The sequence below is a fragment of the Bidens hawaiensis genome, unplaced genomic scaffold, assembly GCF_021521415.1.
Source record: "Bidens hawaiensis isolate Kalapana, Puna unplaced genomic scaffold, B.hawaiensis_p1.1 tig00059196_1, whole genome shotgun sequence".
NCBI lineage: Eukaryota > Viridiplantae > Streptophyta > Magnoliopsida > Asterales > Asteraceae > Bidens > Bidens hawaiensis.
In genome coordinates, this window is record NW_027500675.1 from 25,275 (window position 1) to 45,783 (window position 20,509).

The following is a 20,509-nucleotide window of genomic DNA, read 5'->3' on the forward strand; positions in this document are numbered from 1 at the left end:
AAAAAATAAAATTCACGTCGCTACTCAAAGTCAACATAAAAAATATATAAAAAGATTTCCTATGTGAAACAAAAAATAAAAACGTTAAAAAAAACATGTTAAAACCTTTAATTTAATAAAATATGAAAGTTGAGTGACTTAATTGAAACACTTTTTAAAGTTAAGTGACCTAATTGGAACACTCTTGAAACTTTGTTACTATTCTATGAAATTGCCCCTTAAAAAAACTAACATGTTACGTGATTGTCAATTATTACCGGCAATGGGTCGGGCAGGTTCGGCAAATGGTGTGGGAACGGGTTAGGGTCGTAACATATCAATACAAAAAATGGTTACTTTGCATCATACTGATCGAAAGGGGTGATGTCAAAACGGGCTTCGGGTCAGAACGAGTCCGTCAAAACGGGCTTCCATTGATAAAACGCGAGCACACATGGACTCAAAACCAGTTGTTGGACCTCGAAACTGAGTTGCGGGGAAATGGGATGGCAGCGTGTATGCCGTATGGGACCGGCTCATGTGGGCTGTTGTCACTTTAGTTTAAAGCTGGACTTTTAACTTTGGGCTGGGTTTTAACTTTGGGATGTGGAAATGGAGCCCCATCAACAAGCGTATATTGGGTATTATTATTTACAAATAAAAACGTTCAAAAAATCTGAAATATTATTTTTAATTTGAAAGACACAAAATAAATGCACCGTTATGACATGTGAAGTTGTTCAGTTAATTGCATAAGTATATCTAAAATAAACCCAACTTGGAATCGTAGTTAGCACTAAATATTATCCATATATTGCCACTTTGATGAAATGATTCTTATAAAGAAATTAAATTGTATTAATGCAACCATGGTAGCGGATAGACCAAAGTGATGTGTCATATTGTATGCAATGTCTAGGTATGTAATATCATATTATACGTTGCCATCGCTTGGAAGAGAGATAAAAAAACAGCTATCACACTAATCAACGTCTCTTACATTGTCTTCCACCATTCGGCTTCGTTTCTGACAATTAAAGATCTTCAAATGTAATAAGAGAGAGAGAGTATGTGTAGAGTGTTCATGTATATTTGTTTCATGAAGTTATATAAGAGCATTTAGAACAAACATTCACAAACTAACACATCAAATTCTAATTTTTTTTCAAAAACCCCAACTTTGTGTTGTAACATTTACAAACCTCAATAAAATATTATTAAAACCATACATATACTATATATGCATATATCTTTGTGAGAGGCTAGAAAAATGGACTCACCACCCCTTGTTTGTTGCAAGTTAGCATAAACAAACTCCACTATTCAAACTTACTCACACAACAATAAATTGAGTCCACATTTATTTGTCTTTCTTGCCACCTCATCCAAACCTTTGGCATTGTACCATGTTGTGGGTGCTTTAAGTTACGCTACACTACTTTATATATGTTAGCGTGAGGCATTTGAACAAGTAGTTATTAGATTCATAACCAGTGTCGTAAAATCTCTAGTCGGGCGGTGATGGGGTGTAGACTAGCGATTAATCGAGATTGATTGGATCGGCTTTATTTGCATAATTTTCAGTTATATATATATATATGCATGTACGCATTTTTATATGCAATTGTCAGTTTTATACACACACAAACACATTTTGGCTGAAAATTGGTTGGAATCTCGCTACAAACCGCTGATTTTTGTTGGAATTTCGCCTTAACCCGCTGATTTAGGTCGGAATCTCTCATAATGCCGCCGATTTTAGCCGGATTTGACCACTGACCGATTAATTTGCCGATTAGCCCAAAATTAATCAGTGAAGTGGGAACTAGTGATTAATCGACGCCTAGTCGGGATTTTTACAACACTGCTTATAACTACTTACACAAGTAGTTATAGAGTCAATAGAATAGTCAACTTGATAAAACAACATAACTCTAATATACCTCTTTCAAGCTAAACAAGGGTTCTAACGTGAAGCTTAGCTTAAAATGTGTCAAAACCCATAAAGGACAGTCCTTTGGTTACAAATCAGCATGGTGATCTTAAATAGACACACATTGAATGTCTAGACTCTAAAATAGCCTTGATGTCTAAATATGTAGCTCGAATGTTGTCACGCCTACAAGATGGACTGATGGAGGACTTGTAAGCTCATTACCAGTGTGAGCTAGAGCATTACTCTACCTCTTGTTTATTTGAACTTTAACTAATAAGATTGGGTCCAAAAAAATACGGTGCCATGTGGTAGAACTTTGATCATTCAGACATGCTCGGTCATCATCTAAATAGCTTAACAGTAACACTATAAGATCTATTAAACTTGAAGCCATGTGTAACGGTACTCTTTAAGTTACCGGAAAATATGTTTGTCAACAATTTTATAGCAATCCAAAAAGATTTTTAAACAAACAGTGAAATCTTACTGATTGCATATACGATTAGATTTTGTTCAACTCGGCTTATAATGAAACTTATATCAGATAGTAGATAATGTCATTCTATGGGTGAAGCATAGAAGCAAAAGATTATCTTTGAAGTGGTAGAAGCTATACAAATTTAATTTTGTTAATTTTCCATTGTAATGTGCTTAATTCTATGTCTCTTTGCTTGTATTCTCGTCTTTTTTTCTTTGTATGTTTGAGCTTCTTTCTGCTTGTGAGTTATACCCTTTTTAGTTTCTAATATTATTGGCCTTTAAAAAAATTTAGATAATTCTCTGTTTACACTAACACTAAATATAAACATTAAAGATTATATTTCTTTATATAATAACAAAACTACATGTTTTATATAAAGTAACAAAAACAAATAAAATATAGATCTCAAATTTGTATTTACAACGTTACCCCAACAAACCTTTTACCTCATATAATTATTTTCGGATAACACAATAATTTTGCCTATGTGCCCGACTTCCGAATGCCCAACCTAATAACTACAAGGTGGTTTGTTGGATCCCTGACATGTTGGAACATGTTTTTGAACAGTCTTTATATCAAATTTATGTGATACATAATATAGTTTTGTGATCAATGATTGACATATTGGCAAATGCTCTTTAGTCAACCTTACTAATTGCTCAATTACAAAATTATTAATAAAATAAAAAGGTAGTAAAATACAATGTATTATATGTTGATGACTCCTATAAAGTAAAGTAATGTAATACATGGAGATGAAGTGACAAGAAACATGAATACATTGAGAATTGAGATGGAGGAACAAGTAGGAAACATAATCTTATGATGCTTCTACCAAAATATTTTGTTTTTGTTTTATGTATGTATGCATGTGGTACGTGCATGCATAGTCATTGTTAACTACTTCCTCACCTTGGTAACTATGTTTCAGTTACTATTATTTTATTATTTTGTATATGTCGGTGCTTTTTCTTACTTTAGTGTACGACACATCAATAAATAATCAAAGGTAGAAGCACAATTTATGCTTCAAATACCAGGTATGGTATGGGATGAGATGACGGTTAAAGCTTAAAATTTTAAATTCTTATGCTCGGAACTTGACTCAATTGATTTTCATACAGTGGTAGATTTCCTCGTTGATAGTGTTTTTGGGTAAGTTATGTCTGCAACGTCAAAATCAGGATGAACGGTTGACTTCCTGTCTTAGGAGGGTTCGCCCATGTATTAGAGATGGTACCAAACGTTGTTAAAAAAAATTAAAAAACATAATTCATAATCGATTTTTTTAATGGCCATTTGGATCACTGACCCACCCGATCATCTATATTCATCCCTTAAGAAGAAACTCACCATAGGTGAGAAAACCCATAACTAAACCTAAAACCCTCTATTCTTTTTTGTCAAAAGTGAGAGTTTGAACCCAAAACCTCTCCTTTTTTAAATTAAGTCTTTTGGTGCCTCACCTCAACCACTTAAGTTTAAAATTTTCTTAATAAACACTTTAATGATGGGTTTTGTTGGGTATCCTATCAAGATGCTAGATGCAGAAACAGATATACAAACACTACCATAACACAAGTACACAACATATATAAAAGCCATGGAAATGTCCGAAGTGGTAACAGGTTTTCTCGATACAGTTACAAGTTGATATATAAATAAGATGGTTTCAGTCTTTTAGATGAACCAGATTAATCGATAAAAGTTCGAGTAACACATTCATGCTGTCTGACCAAGTTATGTTTGTTAATTAGGAGTGTGGAGAAAAAGCAAACTAAACTAAAGTAAAAAAAGTTAATTAGGAAGGGGGGATGAAGAAAGGTTGAAGACATTACGACAGGATCCAGCAAGAATCAAGGGCTATGGTTTCCTTGATACCATATGCCTTCATTCAATGTATTTTTTATTTTATTTTTACTATCTTCTCACTTCTTTATGGGCGGTAAGTAATAATAAGAACTTAGTGATCAAAGCAATGATTACCTAAATAATAAATATATTGATATGTATGATTACACAATACCTGTACAAATGGTAAATATGCTGCAATGCATAGGAAATTAGGAATAATTAGGTACCCACTAAAATGTAGCAAATGTATTTTAGGTACGGGAATTGGGATATAAATGTCTATAAATGAAACTACGTAACATGTTAGATAATCATGTAAAATATATTTTGTAATTACGTATCACATGTATACCACAATTTATAGGCGTAAACGGCCATATATAATTAGTGACGTAGGCAATGTGTAATGGGGCGAGAAGGAGGGGGAACACCGCCCCCCCCCCCCCCCCCCCGGGCGATATGTGAGCGAAATGGGGCGGGGGCGGGGTCTTTTGTCGCCGGCGTGTGTTTAAAAATATTATTATTTTATTATTATGACCGTTTTCAAACGGTCAAAAATAAAAAAAATTATAAATTAATTAAAACAATATATATATATATATAATAGATACACATTCTTCTCCATTTCATACACAATTCATACCCAAATTCTTCAAAAAATCTAGCAAAATGAATCCTACAAACAATCCGAACCAACCGAAACCCGTGAAACTCACCGCTATCATGACATAAATGATCAAAAAACACAAAAAGTTTGTCGAGGAACTCAACGATACCATGAGAGAAACCAACAAACAACACGAAAAGATTGCCGCTATGATGGAGTTGTGGGAAATGAGCAAAGAATACGAATCCCTCAAAGCGGCCGGGTTACACGAAGAGGCCGCATTATTGCAACGACGACGAGTCGAAAAATGCGCGAATATTATGGATATTATTATTTATTTTTTTTAGCTATGTTTTTTTTAGTTATGTATTTTTTTTAGTTATGTATTTTTTTAGTATTTCTTTTTAATTTTAATGCACTTTTATTTAATTATTTAAATAAATTGGTTTTTATTTGATTAGTTTAATTATAAAAAGAAAATAATAAAAAAAGATTCCGTTGGCCCAGTTTGTAGCCCTTACACCATTACACACCAAAAACAAATTCTCACTCCTTGCTGACTGGATGTCACGTGTCATAGTTCGCTCTCATTTGTAGCCCCTCCACTATGCATAGCCTTATGAGTTTATATAATCACGTATTAGGTTATATAGTTACGTAACATAATCATGTAACTGTTAAAAAATGTTAAAATTTGGAGAGCTTGACTACATTCAACAAAAAGTCAACAGTGTGTGTTCTTTCTCATTTTATTATTATTACTAGGTTATTAACCCGTGTACGACACGGGTGGAAATATTGAAATTTTCAAACTAACACGTGTCATTTGAAAGGACAACATAAGTTGTTATATGTTATTCAGGATGACAACATACTTTAAGTTGTAAATAATATTTATACGAAAACAAATGATTGTGAAATACAAAGATAAACCAAAATAACATTCAAATTACAGTGGAAATATAATCAAAACTTAAAAATGTAAAATACATAAATTATTAAAAAGACTTCCTTATAAACAATATTAATTCTTTATTTGTAACTTTGTCTTCCTTTTTTAATATAAGAATTTTGACACCACTCTTCGCTCTTGATAAAGTTATACAGAGTTGTCCATGTGTAAACACCGGGTCTCTGAGACATATGTCAACTCTTGCTAAAGATTGACCTTGACTTTTATTAATGGTCATTGCAAAACAGATTACAACTGGAAAAAAAAACTACATTCTCTTCAATTTAAACGAAAGTTTCTTATCTGAAGGTGTTACACCATAACGAATTATATAAGTGCGATAACCAGCATTAGTACCTGAAATAACTTTTACTTCAACAAAACGCATACCCAAATTAATTACTCGCAATCTAGTTCCATTACACGAATCGTTCTTCTAATCCATATTCTTTAGTAACATTATTGGCACATCGACTTTTAGAACCAATCTATGAGTCAAATAATTTTGGTTTTTCAGATTTATTTAGCATAATGTGTTTTTTAAAATTTTAGTTGAAATTAAAATATAAAAATATAATTAGTATGGTTTTAATTAAAAACCAAAAAATTAATTTTTTTATATGGAGCACAACTAAATTTGTTAATTTTGTTGCTAAGTATGGAAACAATATAAATTGAGTAAACCAGATATAAGTAAAAAAATAATTGTGAAATATCTTTGCGCCTCTAATTAACCTAAATTTATTCGTATACACATCTTAATTAAAACATATATTTTAATTGGTTTTAAGAAAATAAAATAGTATAGATAACTGGAAATTATGTTTCCTATCAATTCTAAAAAAGAAAATAAAAAAAAGAAATATGTAAACATACATTAAATGTTATTAAAAATTCATTTATTAAAAAGGTATAATGTAGTTAATAATAAAAATACCAAAAATCGTTTATAAGTTTATGTTACAAGTGCCAAATGTTTAGGTAATAACATATTAATTTTTATTTACTATATTTTAGTTAATAAAGAAATTATACTTTAGTGTATTAACGCGGTTAAAAATAAAATGTTACCGTTCAAAATGTTAATAAGTAGTTCTCTTGGCGTTGAAGCTGCACATTTACAAAAAATATGCATACTTAAAAAAATTTAAAGGGTAACTAAAAAATATTAAACTGACTAACCGTTTGAAATCTTCTTATTGGAAGGCGTTGATTGACAAAAAATTACGTTTTCTTTAATTTTGAATACATCTCTAATAGAATATAATATGGTTAGCATATGAAAAAGATGAACATAAATATAAAAACAGAATTTTATAGAGCATGATGTTTCAATTTTGTTGACTTAATGAATGATTTTAATACACAAAACAAATAAATTAGAAAACCAGGAAACCAATTAGCTTATTTATATTTGATGTTCATAAATATATTAAAGACATGATAATTAGAAATATTACACAGGAAACAACAATAACACAATTTACTCTACTGGATATGAAGACTATCGGCTAACTTGAATCCACATAGATGATCAGAAATTCATTTATGTAAATGTATCTAACCCACCAATATATTTATAGAATAGTAGCCCGTGTTACAAATGGGTTGAAAGCATATCAACAACCATATATATATATAGACAACCATAAAATTTTATAACTAACATATTAACCAACAAAAATATTTAACATAAGTTTGTAACCAAATATTAAACATTTAGATTGTATAAATAAAAAGGTAATACTTACACAAACTTACTATATACCTAAACTAAAAAACCAAATGAATATATGAACATGTTATAATCATATTAGCCCACCATTAACTTCTTTGACATTTCACAAACAAAAAAAAAAAATTTGCTTCACAATCTAAAGAACAAAATAAACCATAGCAGCCTGATTAATATACAACTAAAGTTTTTAATGTATTATGAGTTTCATTTCAACATTAATAAATAAATAAAGTATATTTTAGTATAAATTATTTTGTAATTAAACTTTTGTTTTATTTCGATTCAAAGACCTTTTAGTTAAATGTATTAAGTTAAATCAAAGTAATAAAGACTTATTATACTAATTTCACTAATTAAGTCTAACTAAAATAATATAGAGATAATAAAAATTAAACCGGTTAATTTTAATTTTATTAAATAGAAGTCGTTCCCTAATTAAAGTTCTTTTAAAGTGACTGCAATCTAAAGTAAATTATGTTTCAAACTCTTTAAATCATTACATTATTTAAAATCAATTTCATTACATAACTATTCTTTCAATTGTATACATTAATTTGGACATTTATGCGTAATTAAAAATTGTTCAAATATAAAAGATGGAAACTTTGTTGAGATTGGAGACTATTAAAAAGTACAAAAGAGTTGTTAAATTCGGTTATTAAAGACAGAAATAAATAAATATGTAAATGATTGGAATGTATCATTAAAATTAAAGATGATGATTATTTAGCATTAATAAGCAATTATACTGAATATCTAAGATTTTTAAAAATAAATTTGAAATAAATAATTAACAACATATTAAATTGGTCAAATAGATTAATGGGTATTTAATACAAAACATATTAACTTTTTAGTATAATCAAAAATAAATTATTTAAATTTCCAGTATACATTAAATTTGTCGTTTATGCTAATTAAAATTTGGTCAAATATATCAGATGGAAAGTTTTAATATATTAAATTTGTCATTTAATACAAAACATATTAACTTTTTTAGTTTAATGACATTTAATACTATTAAAAACTACAAAAGATTGTTGCAAAAGTCGTCAATTTCGGTTTTGTAAAAACATAAATAAATAAATGTGAATATTATTATAAAAAAATTCCATTTTTCTTGGAAATTCAGTAACTAAACAATATACTATTAATTTTTTTAATTATCACAAAATTATTGTCAACACTTTAGCATCATTACCTTATTTAACACAAAATTTTATTAGATAATTATTTTTTTCAATTTTATACATTAATCTTGACATTTATGCCTAATTAAAAATTGGTCAACTATAAAAGATGGAAAGTTTTATTTCCTGTTTACTTTATTAGTATATTTTTTAATTTAGCCTGAGTAAACTAGACAAATTGGTAAATCTTGACATTTATGGCTAATTAAAAATTGTTCAAATATAAAATATGGAAAGTTTATTGAGATTGGAGACTAATAAAAATTACAAAATAGTGTTCAAAATTCGGTTCTTAAAAACATAAATAAATAAATGTATAAATGATCGGAATGTATCATTAAAATTAAAGATGATAAATATTTATCATAAATAAGCAATCATAGCGAATATCTAAGACTTTTTAATATAAAATTGAAATAAGTAATAAACAGCATATTATATTTGTCAAATAAATTAATGTGTATTTAATATAAAACTTATTAACTTTCGAGTATATTCAAAAGTAAAGTATTTAAATTTTTAATATACATTAAATTTTCCATTTATACTAATAAAAAATTTGGTCAAGTATAAAAGATGGAAAGTTTGTTGACATTGAAAACTATTAAAAACTTCAAAAGATTGTTGCAAAAGTGGTCAATTTCGGTTTTTAAAAACAAAAATAAATAAATGTAAATATTATTATAAAAAACTTTCCTTTTTTTTTAGAAATTTACTAAATAAACAATACACTATTAATTTTTTTAATTATCACGAAATTATTGTCAAAACTTTAGCATCATTAACTTATTTAACAGTAAATGTATTAGATAATTATTTTTTCAATTTTATAAATTAATCTTGACATTTATGCCTGATGAAAAATTGATCATATATAAAATATGGAAAGTTTTTATTTTATATTTAGTATTAGTTTATTTTTTAATTTGAACGAAATAATTTAGACGAATCGGTAATTCTTGGCATTTATGCCTAACAAAAAATTGGTCAAATATAAAATATTTAAAGTTTATTGAGATTGGAGAATATTAAAACTAAAAAAGAGTGGCCAAATTCGGTTCTTAAAAATATAAATAAATAAATGTATAAATGATTATAATGTATCATAAAAATTAAAGATGATGAATATTTTAAAATAAATAAGTAATTATAGTAAATATCTATGATTTTTTAAATATAAATTTGAAATAAGTAATACACCATATATTAACTTGGTCAAAGAAATTAATGCGTTTTTAATACAAAACTTATTAACTTTCAAGTATACTCAAAGGTAAATAATTTAAAATTTCTCATATATATTAAATATGTCATTTATGCTAATTAAAATTTGGTAAAATATAAAAGATGAAAAGTTTGTTAAGATTAAATACTACTAAAAACTAAAAAAAGATTGTTGTAATAATGGCTAATTTTGAATTTTAAAACAGAAATAAGTAATTGTAAATATTATTATAAAATTCATTCCATTTTTTGAAAGTTTAATAAATAATTGTTAAAACTTTCAATATAAGATTCAAAAATGTTAACACAGAAAAAATAAAGATTGTTATTCATATAAAAATGAATTAATTTATATGAATTATCTAAGCTACATAAAATAAAAAATGATAGAAAATTAATAACTAAAATACATTAGTAATGACCAAAACAAACACAACCAACTTACTCTACATCAAATATTTTTTCCATGCAATTAGCCAATCTACCAATTTGGGCCGTCATAAACTAAAATTATTAAAAATAAAGTAATTTTAGATATACTGAACTATTAAAAAGCAAATTAGCAAGAATTATCAATGAATGTAATCGAAATAATTAGCATGATAATTTGATAAGGAAATAAATCAACAATATAATTTCGTATATCTCAAAAGCTTCAACATGTCTATTGAATCTTGGAAGGAGTAGGTGGAACTTTGGTGACCTAGTCCTACCATGGCTAGAGCTAATCTCCAAATAATCCTTAAACTGTAAATATGAATAGAGGGAGCTCTCAACATATAAAAATAAAACTGTAAATATGAATTTCAAGAAATCTTACATTAGTAAGAACACGCATTTGGTGACCAGGTCCTACCGTGGCTCGAGCTATACTCTGAATGGTCCTCAAACTTCATGTTACTTGCCGTATATCTTATAAAATTTTAGATCTAATAAAAAAAGACGGTCATAAAATATTAACATTTTAAATCAATTGATGGTTTGTAAAAAAATTATTACCGTTGGATATGATACGCAATGGTTGTCTAGACGATGACATTGTACGTTTTGCAAACAAAATTATTATTATTATAACATAGTATTTAGAGAGTAACCTTAAATTATTAAACTCACTAACCATTTGTATTATTCCTCTTATTGGAAGACGATGATTGAGAATTAGTGCGTCTTTTGGAACTTGAAGACATCTAAAATATAAAATAAAAAAAAATACGATTAACATGTGAAAAATTTAGAAATCTTATATCATGCAGAGAACAATAAGTTACAAAGACTGACGTATAGTTATATCGATTATACAAAGTAGCGTATTTTACAAACAAATCGTACATACCTTCAAACTTACAATATCATTCAACTTAAAATGTTATCAACACTTCCAAATTATTGAATCTTCGAGTTAATAACCCACCAAGTATTAGGAGTGATAATTTAAGAGTGACATATTTTGTTAGCTCAAGTATTCAATATATAGGCTTGAAGTTTAGGTGTGAAAGTTTATGGTAAAAGTATTTTAAGGGAAGACCAAGTTTCTATGGTTAGCATGAATTATGTTATTTCTATATAAATAATAATTCAATAAGTTATGAAAAGTTTGTTTGGATTTTATTTTGTATAAATTAAGTTTTCTCTTTTGAAAGCATCATTATGATTGTTTAATTTGTTTGACCAAATCAATATATTGTAGTATATAATGTATTTTATATAATATTGAGTAGGTTGAAAAATTAATTTTCAACTATATTTATTACGCATTATAAAGAATGACCGAGATTTTTGTTAATAATGACATATGTAAATGTAAGGCCCCGTTACAGGTAGCCCTACTTTCGCGTTGGATTTACTCATAAACGCAGTTCTAAATATCAGGGTTAATTAAAACATTCGCGGAACATTAAAAACATTCAAACCATTACATTCCATAACCATAATTCTTGTCTTATCGAGCATTCATGGTCATTTAAAAACAAAACATGGTCTTTTAAAATAAAACATCATAGCAAAATCTTCAGATGCCAGCTTCGTCCAACTCTGCCATGTGTCCTCCTCAAGCTACCTGCCTCATTCTACTCACCTGCGTGCATACTAAAAGTCAGCTACGCTGAGTGAGTTCTAGTTAATCACATAATCATACAATACCTTCTTACATTTCATACTTAACCTCTTAACTTTCTTTCATACACACATAAGTACATATACTTTCATTCTTACCTTCATACTTTCTTTACATACATAATCGTACGTTTTAAAGAGCCTTTCGCCCTATAACCTCACAGATATTATAAGGGTCTGGTCCCTGACATCACAGATATTATTAGGGTCTGGTCCCCAACATCACAGATATTATAAGGGTCTGGTCCCTAACATCACAGATATTATAAGGGTCTGGTCCCCAACATCACAGATATTATAAGGGTCTGGTCCCTAACATCACAGATATTATAAGGGTCTGGTCCCTTTGTTTCGTGTAACTGTACCGTACCCGTTCATACATACTTTCCTTGACAATACGTGCAATCTCCGAAGAGCGTTCACGTACCATCATCATAACATACATACATTATGCATACATCATATATTCATACATACATCATATCTTTCATCATAGTTATCAATCATATCTTAACTACCACCTGACGGTTCATGCAATATCCGAAGATCGTTCACGCACCGTCAAGCAATCATCATACATAAATCATACAGGGCATACACTTACCACTTAAGATAAGTGTATTAACTATCACATCGAGTATGCACACAGCCCCGAAAACATAACAAAGAAGTGGGGCTAGAAACTCCCTGAATCCTGTTACGCTCTCAGTTAATCGTTATTCTCTTCTTGAGCTGTGCACAGCTAATTGTATAATATTTACATGTATCAATTAACTACTACTACTCATGTTGTATTTCTATCTTTATATAACCCACAACGAACGGGGGTCCGGGGGCAGCGCCCCTGGCAGCGGTGTCTAGGGGCGGCAGCCCCTAGCAGGGTCCAATGGGCAGAGCCCCTGGCTGGGGTCGAGCTGCCAGGTCAGCTTGAAAAAATTTTATTTCCATTAACTGTCTTAACATATTTTTCATTAGGTTTTTAATTTATTTTCTAATTCGCTAACTCCAGCGAACTTATCATTAAGCGAACTTAACAATAAGCGAACTTAACATTAAGCGAAATTACTGTAAGCGAACTTAGTGTTAAGCGAACTTAACATTAAGCGAACTTACTGTAAGCGAACTTAGTGTTAAGCGAACTTAACATTATGCGAAGTTAAGCATTAAGCGAACTTAACATCAGGCGAAGTTAAGCATTCAGCGAACTTAACATCAGGCGAAGTTATGCATTCAGCGAACTTAACATCAGGCGAAGTTTTGGCTTGGCGAACTTATCACCAGGCGAAGTTATGCATTCAGCGAACTTAACATCAGGCGAAGTTATGGCTTGGCGAACTTATACAAGCGAACTTATACTAGGCGAAGTTCACAGTAGGCGAAGTTCACAGTAGGCGAACTTGCCTTCAGCGAAGTAATCTAGTGACGGCCACTGGTTTAGTTTAACTCCGCTAATCGGCTACATTTCAACGTATAAACCTTTTTACCATTCTCGTAATCGATCCCATAGCCAACTTTGGATAAGACTTGACCCGGACAAGCGTAAAGTTTGGACCTTTAGGCTTAAAATGTTCAATAAGGTTTTCTTTAACGGGCCGCTCATAATCGCATATTCGTTAGGTTCATTTTAACATCAAGTTTGCCACTTTAATACTAGTTTAGGCCCGATCTACTATGGGTTTAAGTTTCAATACTAACCGTTCATGAAAACGTAAACTTTAACATGGAGAACATACCTTTAATGCGTTTGAAGGTTACGGTATAGCTTGGTTACGAAAGTTAGGCCTCGAATCTATCTTGTATCACGAGAATATATCCAAAATCGATGCTTGTGTGGCTCGGATCTCACCTTTACTCTCGGCCGAAGGTTTATGGTGTAGGGGTGTGTGTGTGTTTTTGAGTGTGTAGAGATTATGATGGATATAAATGAGGGTTTAGGGTTTTAGGTTGGTTTAAGAGGGTATTTATACCTCTTGAAGCCCATGGACCTAAAGCCCATTACCACTTAATCCACCTTAATTAATCTAAGTCCATGATCCGTTCCTTACTCGATATTAATTAATTAATAACGCGAAATCACTAAACGTAACTTTCTTTATTTAACATTATAATATTTAGGATGTTACAGTAAAACAAAATTATTGTTCATAATAAATAAATAAAATCTAATTACCATAAACTTTGATGATAATTTGAACGAAAAACTTAAATGAAAATTACATTTATTGATGAATTTGGTCCAATTTTAACTAATTAGATGTGAACATTAAAAAAAAGATAACAATTTACATTTATTGATGAATTTGTTCATATTTAAGTGATTGTTAGTTACAAATTATATGTAACTTTCAAAATAAAAAAAGTAGTTAAAATCTAAAATTAGAAACCAGTATATTGACTTAAATGAATACATCAAGTATTTTAATTATTAGGAATAGAATTTATTTTTGATTTATTTAATTGGTAAGAAAAATAGAGAAGTGAAAGATAATTTTGGAAGGAAAGGCAATCGTCCAATAGATAAGGGGCATGTGACATCAAACTAATTTGTTTTAATAGTATAGTAGGATTATGAGTTTCGTCCAACCTTCTTTTACTTCTCATCGCTTACTCTAAACCTTTTACTTTTATCAAATTGTCCAAAATCCTTCCTACATTTGCGCAAAGAAGAATACCGTTGTATGTAATTATGTATCCCTTCTTTTAACACTTCAAATACTAACACTTAGACTAAGAGGTATGAACACCGCAATGCACCTAAGGGAGCACTGCTCCCCCCCCCCCCACACACACACACTCACTCACTCTCTCTCTCTCTCTCTCTCTTTCGCCATGCACCTCAAAACCTGGTTTTAATAAAATTTTCTTTGTTTCAAAATACAAAATCTACCGCTATATGATTGTTCGGCATTTAAATAAAAATAATTTAACAAACTTTATAGATACATATGCACATATTCCATTTTTGCATACCAAAAGAAACATCTCCATTTGATAAAAAGAAAAAAAAACAACGTTTTTACTCAATCATAGACTTCTCATCCGATGATTATTCTATCAGGGTGTTGTCTGTTGTACGCATGATTGTGTCCGCTGCAACCATTGCTCTAACCAAATAAAGCCAACATTCTACACCCATGTCAAGAATAGTTGTTATCAACAAAAATAGTGTAGTGGTTGCATCGTTTCAAATAATTACTCTATTATTATTCTATTATCAAAATAAACAAAAAACAAATCCACCATTCACATTCCACCGTATAGAGCAAACACGTGTTACCATATGTATGAACATTTTAAACGATCATTTAAATCAATGACTGGCTACGAATTAGTGACAAATCATGAATAGACACGCCCATCGTCAACTACACTTACTGAAAAATCGGTAATCACCACTCAATCGATAATTACCGACCGTTTTTTAATTAGCCATTTTTCTTTTAAATTCAGTTGGTGATTATCAACGCACCATCTCAAGGTGAAAAGTCACTTGTGATAATCTTTTTCTTGTAATTACACAACAATCTTTTATTGTGTTAAATTTTCTAAGAATTACGTTGAGATACTGTACCACAATTGTAAATCTCAATGTTTCCCATTCAAATGAAGAGTTATTAATCCAGATTTATAAATCAAGTAACCAACCACAATCAATACATGACCAGGATCCCTAAAACAAAATGAACATACATCATAACTTTCTATTGATGGTAATATATTAGTAGCCACATATTTTTAGTAGAAAATGATGGTTGGGTCACAGCAGCACTCATCAAGAAGACAACAGCAACACAGAGCCGCCAGACTGCATCAAGATCAATTCATCGCTTAATATAGTGTTTGGATCAGATAAAAAACAGTTTTACCGTGTTAAACTGAGCATGTTTGGGATTAAGTTTGAAAAATGCTTATTAGCTTATTGTTTTTTTCAAAATGTCATTTTGTAAAGCCAGAATTTTGGGCTTTTAAAAAAACTGTTTTTAATTCTTTTTAAAAAAGCTAAAGTAAGAAACACTTTTTTGTGATTGCTAAAAATATTTTAAGTTATTGGCTTTTCAAAAACAACAATAAACCAATAAACATTTTTCAAACTCAATTCTAAGCATGCTCATAAAATAGCTGTAACAAATATTATCATGAGACATTACCTGCCTTCAAGGAAACCAGGTTCTCTTCTAGGAGGAGGTGCGGCGGCGTATTGCAGAGGAGCCATCACCGGCGGCCCTTGATAATATCCTCCGCCTGTTGAATACAATCGTTATATATCTATTGAAACTTGCAAGTTAAAACAAATAAATTAACAATCCAAAATAGTATAAACTAGGTGTACCTTGAGCGGGATAAGGATAAGCATATTTAGGCTCATTCATGACGCTTAAATTACAACTATGATGGGTTGAATGATGTATATATTGTTATGTTCATATGTTGTATGGTGTGAATATATAGAGGTAAAGGTTGATTTGAAGAAAATGGGCCGCACCGAATTTATGATTGGTAAAGTTTAGAGAATAAAGTAACTTCATAGGTGTTTCTCGATCAATCGATATTATTCGTCATATATTAATATGAATATATTATTTAGTTGTTTATTCTTTTGATAAAGTTAATGGTCATATTCGTTATTGTTATTTATTGATCATTTTGATTAATAGTTTTGATGTACGTTTGTGGTTATTCTTTCAACATTTCCATGTCCAGCTGCGTCTTTTCAAGACTTTTTGTGTGTGGAATAAATTCCATGAAAACTAAAAGTAAAGCTTGAGAACTGAGAAGATGCGTTTTTAAAATAATGGTATGTTTAAACTACTTTTTTTTTTAAGACAATTTTATTTTCTATCATTTTATATGTATAATAAAACTGTAAAAGGGAGCCGTTGTATAACGGCTAGTGGGGAAATAAAAATAAAACAAGTTTACCGCCTTGTGTGGAGGGTGCCTCCCCCCCCCCCACCCTCCCTCCAAAGCGTCCCTGACAGTGTTCCAGGCGTTTTGGGCCTCCATTGCATCCACTACGGAAGGTCTTAGTCTTTTCCACACTCCAAAGCCCCCCCCCCCCCCCCCTTTTCTCTCTCTCTAACACACACACACATCTCAATTGATCGGGTTTTACACCCCGTTTTCTAAACTTTCAGTGACTACCCTTGGGTAGGCGGCAGTTTTCCTGCTGAACCCGCATAACCCGATCATCACTCCCTTAAAAAAATCAAGTTGAAATAATAATATGATAAACAAGTTTTATGCCAAAAGAAAAAGAAAACAGAGTTGAAAGAGATTAGAGCTCAAGTCTAAAACTTAACAAAACAAGCAAGGATTTACTTTTCTTCATCCAAATCCAAAGCTGTAACATTTTTTTACTGTTTTACATCATCCTACCATGGCATATTTCACATGGACTATTACAAGTGAGATCTCATCTAATTACACAAAGTTAGCAATTTCCCGCCAAATCCTGTTTCAAAAGTCATTATCTTCTCCAACAGATTTACGTTGCAAGTCGTTAGACGGAGCACTTCCAGATCTAGATAACGAGTTGTTATTGTTATAAGATCTCTTACAATGAAGAATCGCCCCTCGGATTCCATCCTGCAGCAACTCAGAATCATCACTTTTTCTCGCCGGAGTTTGCAATATCGCCGACGCCGACCGGCTCTTGCCTAAATGTTTCCGAACCTCTCGAAACACCGCGCCGCCTCGTTTCGGTGAGAAAACCGACGACGCCGGAGACGACGACGGAGTAACAGCTTTGTCCGATAATCTCGACCCCTCAACGCGCTTCTTCGAAAGCATCGAACCCTTGCCGTACGACGACGGCTTCATCCGGTTCAAGTACTTGCTAATAACGTCCTTCGAAAACCGCTTCGAAGGCGTTAAGTCAGCTTCCATTAGCTTCTCGTTTGCAAATTTGCATCTTAAACTGTTGTCACGTGTCAACAACGCTCCTATTTTAGCTTGTTGCTCTGTTACAAACGCCTCATTCTTTTCCGGTTTTTGATTATTATTATTATTAATATCAAAAACCGGAAAAGAATAAGGAGTTTTGGTGTTAGGTGAGTCAAAAGAGAAAATGTTTCTCTTGTTGTTTAAATACACCTCATCTGGTGATGAGAACCGGAAGCTCAACCTTGATTCGTTTGGGCACTCGCAGTCTTTCTCGTTGTGAGAGATAGTGAAAACTAACTCGAAGAACGACTCTTCGTCGTCGATGGTGGAGTCGAAGTCACTGGCTGCCAGTGGATCTCGGCTGCCGGTGGATCTCCAGAATTTGAGTAAGCTGAAAACGTCCATTGTGGGGAAAGCCAGAGTGATTGATGATTAAGTAAAGTAGTGGTTTTTGGTAATAACAGTGTGAAGTGATTTGAGTGTTGTGTTTGAGTGTATGTATATAAATGGGTGGATTAGGAGGTAATGGATGACGAGCATGTGATTCCTCCCTATGGCTACATGCTATGTACGAACATTTAACACTTTCTCCAAGTTTTGGTTTCGGATTTCGATTATCTAGTTTTTAAAATCTTTAAAATATGTGTGTAATGTTTGTATTATGTATTATGACACGTCTCTCTTTTTAACTAGAAAAATAATTTAAATTTGGTTATGGTTTAGATATTATAAAATTCTTTTATCATAAATATATTAGTTAGTTTTTATTAATCTTAACTCTCTGCATTTGACCGTTGTCGGTTTTAACTAACGAATTGTCTGTTGATGATCTCATTTGTTAACGTATTTGTTCCCGCGATCCACACCTAAAAGGATTCTAAGGTCGTTTACTTGCAGGTCTCCAGAAAATTGTTTTGGCCTGAAGGAAAGTCAAATTTCTTGTCGGAAAACTCAACCAAAACAACACTTGAACATTGCTACCATCACTAACTGACTCGTCACCAACTAACCACCACTGCTTGAGCACCACCAAATGATCAATGATAGTTCTAGGGTTCTTGCGACCTCATAATTGGGGCATTTACTGAAAAAATGTTTCTAAATGTACGATCCAAGGTTACAAATATGTTTGAGACAAAGATGTTGAGTGCTTTGAAAAATTGTGAGTTTTCCTGCCAAAGATATTTTTCCTCCAATATGTTATTCGCAATCGTTGGGAATAAATAAGATGAAAATGTGGGATCTTTATCAGCTAATTCATCAGTTGAGACCGGTATCAGATTAAAATTAACAAAACCATTACAACTTTATTACATTAACAAAATCAGAATAGTAAACAAAAGAAAAAAAAAAAATTCTGTCTCACTATTTACATCAGTTACGAGTTTCAAAATAAAAAAGCTACCAGAATAGTAAACAAAATCAGAACACTATACACACTTCTGTCTCTATATGTTGGATTAGAAATAATGATTTGTACTTTTGTCAGCTGAGTTATTTTAGGTCAAAAGTAATAAATGTGGGGGTTTAAAAAACATTTAATTTTTTATCTTTTGAAAAGAAAAAACTTCACCACTGATCTCGGGCCAAAGTACCTTCAGGAAAGAATAACACAAGAAGAAGCAATAATGAAAAAAATTAACTCCTTTTAATCAAGAATAATTATAATAGAAACTTCAGATGATCAATAGTTTATAGTTCAATACTCTCCTCGGGCTATAATGGAGTGTCATAAAAAAATTAAGTGGATTGCTCGGCTAAAAGTTTGTTTACATTCATTTAAAATCAAGCATGACACGTACATAAAAAATAAAGTAAACAAACATCAATAAAATCAAGTTAATTTAATTAAATGAATGTACATAATCACATGACACGTATCATGTTCATAGACAATTCATTTATGTGTGTTTCGCATTTTCACATGCATTACATATTTTTTACACTTATTTATTATTTATTAGCAATACTAATTGCCCCATCATGCATCAACTCATCACCCATATCAAATTTTAAAACTAAGGTCTAAGCCGGCCATCAAATGGGACAAACGAATAAGTACATGTTTATTTTCTTTACGTAAAATCATTAACAAGAGAACATGTCTGATTGTGTGTTAACAATCTTTGTCCGTATGCCTTTTCAGTTTAGGTTAAATGAATTAATACAAACACGACTCATTCAATAACTGATTATCAATAGAGTAAAAAGAAAAAAAAAAGTGAGTGGAGGGCAGAAGTAAAGTGCCTGAAAAGTGAAGGGGGGTATATGCTCTGTTTGAAAAAGAAATCCCAAATTACATTATTTTGAATTGTTTATTATGGTATCAGTATTTTAGCATACAATCATACATGTATAATGTTGGCTTTTGTATTTATTTACTTTTTAGAATTCTAAACATTATTGATTTAACTTACGTAAAGGAAGTTACAAATTTTCGTTAAGTCATATACTTGTTGCCGCCTGAAAAGAGATGATTAAGAATCCATTCATATGTTCTGTACTTCTGTGTATTGACGAATATTATTATTTTGCAAATGTATCTTTGTG

At 30.9% G+C, this 20,509-nt stretch overlaps 1 protein-coding gene and 1 long non-coding RNA gene across 2 annotated transcripts; both read right to left on the reverse strand.

Annotated features, from left to right (window-relative positions):
* Nucleotides 1–15,666: 15,666 nt before the first annotated feature.
* On the reverse strand, nucleotides 15,667–16,595 carry LOC143602593 (uncharacterized). The gene is made up of 3 exons (XR_013147874.1): nucleotides 16,407–16,595; nucleotides 16,225–16,318; nucleotides 15,667–15,881 (listed from the first exon to the last, which is right to left on the reverse strand). It is a non-coding gene; the product is annotated as an uncharacterized LOC143602593 (long non-coding RNA).
* Nucleotides 16,596–17,407: 812 nt separating this feature from the next.
* Nucleotides 17,408–18,612, reverse strand: LOC143602594 (membrane-associated kinase regulator 5-like). Its single transcript, XM_077079648.1, has one exon. It carries the CDS (start codon nucleotides 18,362–18,364, stop codon nucleotides 17,534–17,536), a length of 831 nt encoding a protein of 276 aa, XP_076935763.1. The 5' UTR covers nucleotides 18,365–18,612; the 3' UTR covers nucleotides 17,408–17,533.
* Between the last annotated feature and the right edge of the window lie 1,897 nt (nucleotides 18,613–20,509).

Bases quoted from the DNA above. Each gene is read 5' to 3' on its own strand.
- LOC143602594 (XM_077079648.1), bottom strand. From the start codon at position 18,364: ATGGACGTTTTCAGCTTACTCAAATTCTGGAGATCCACCGGCAGCCGA.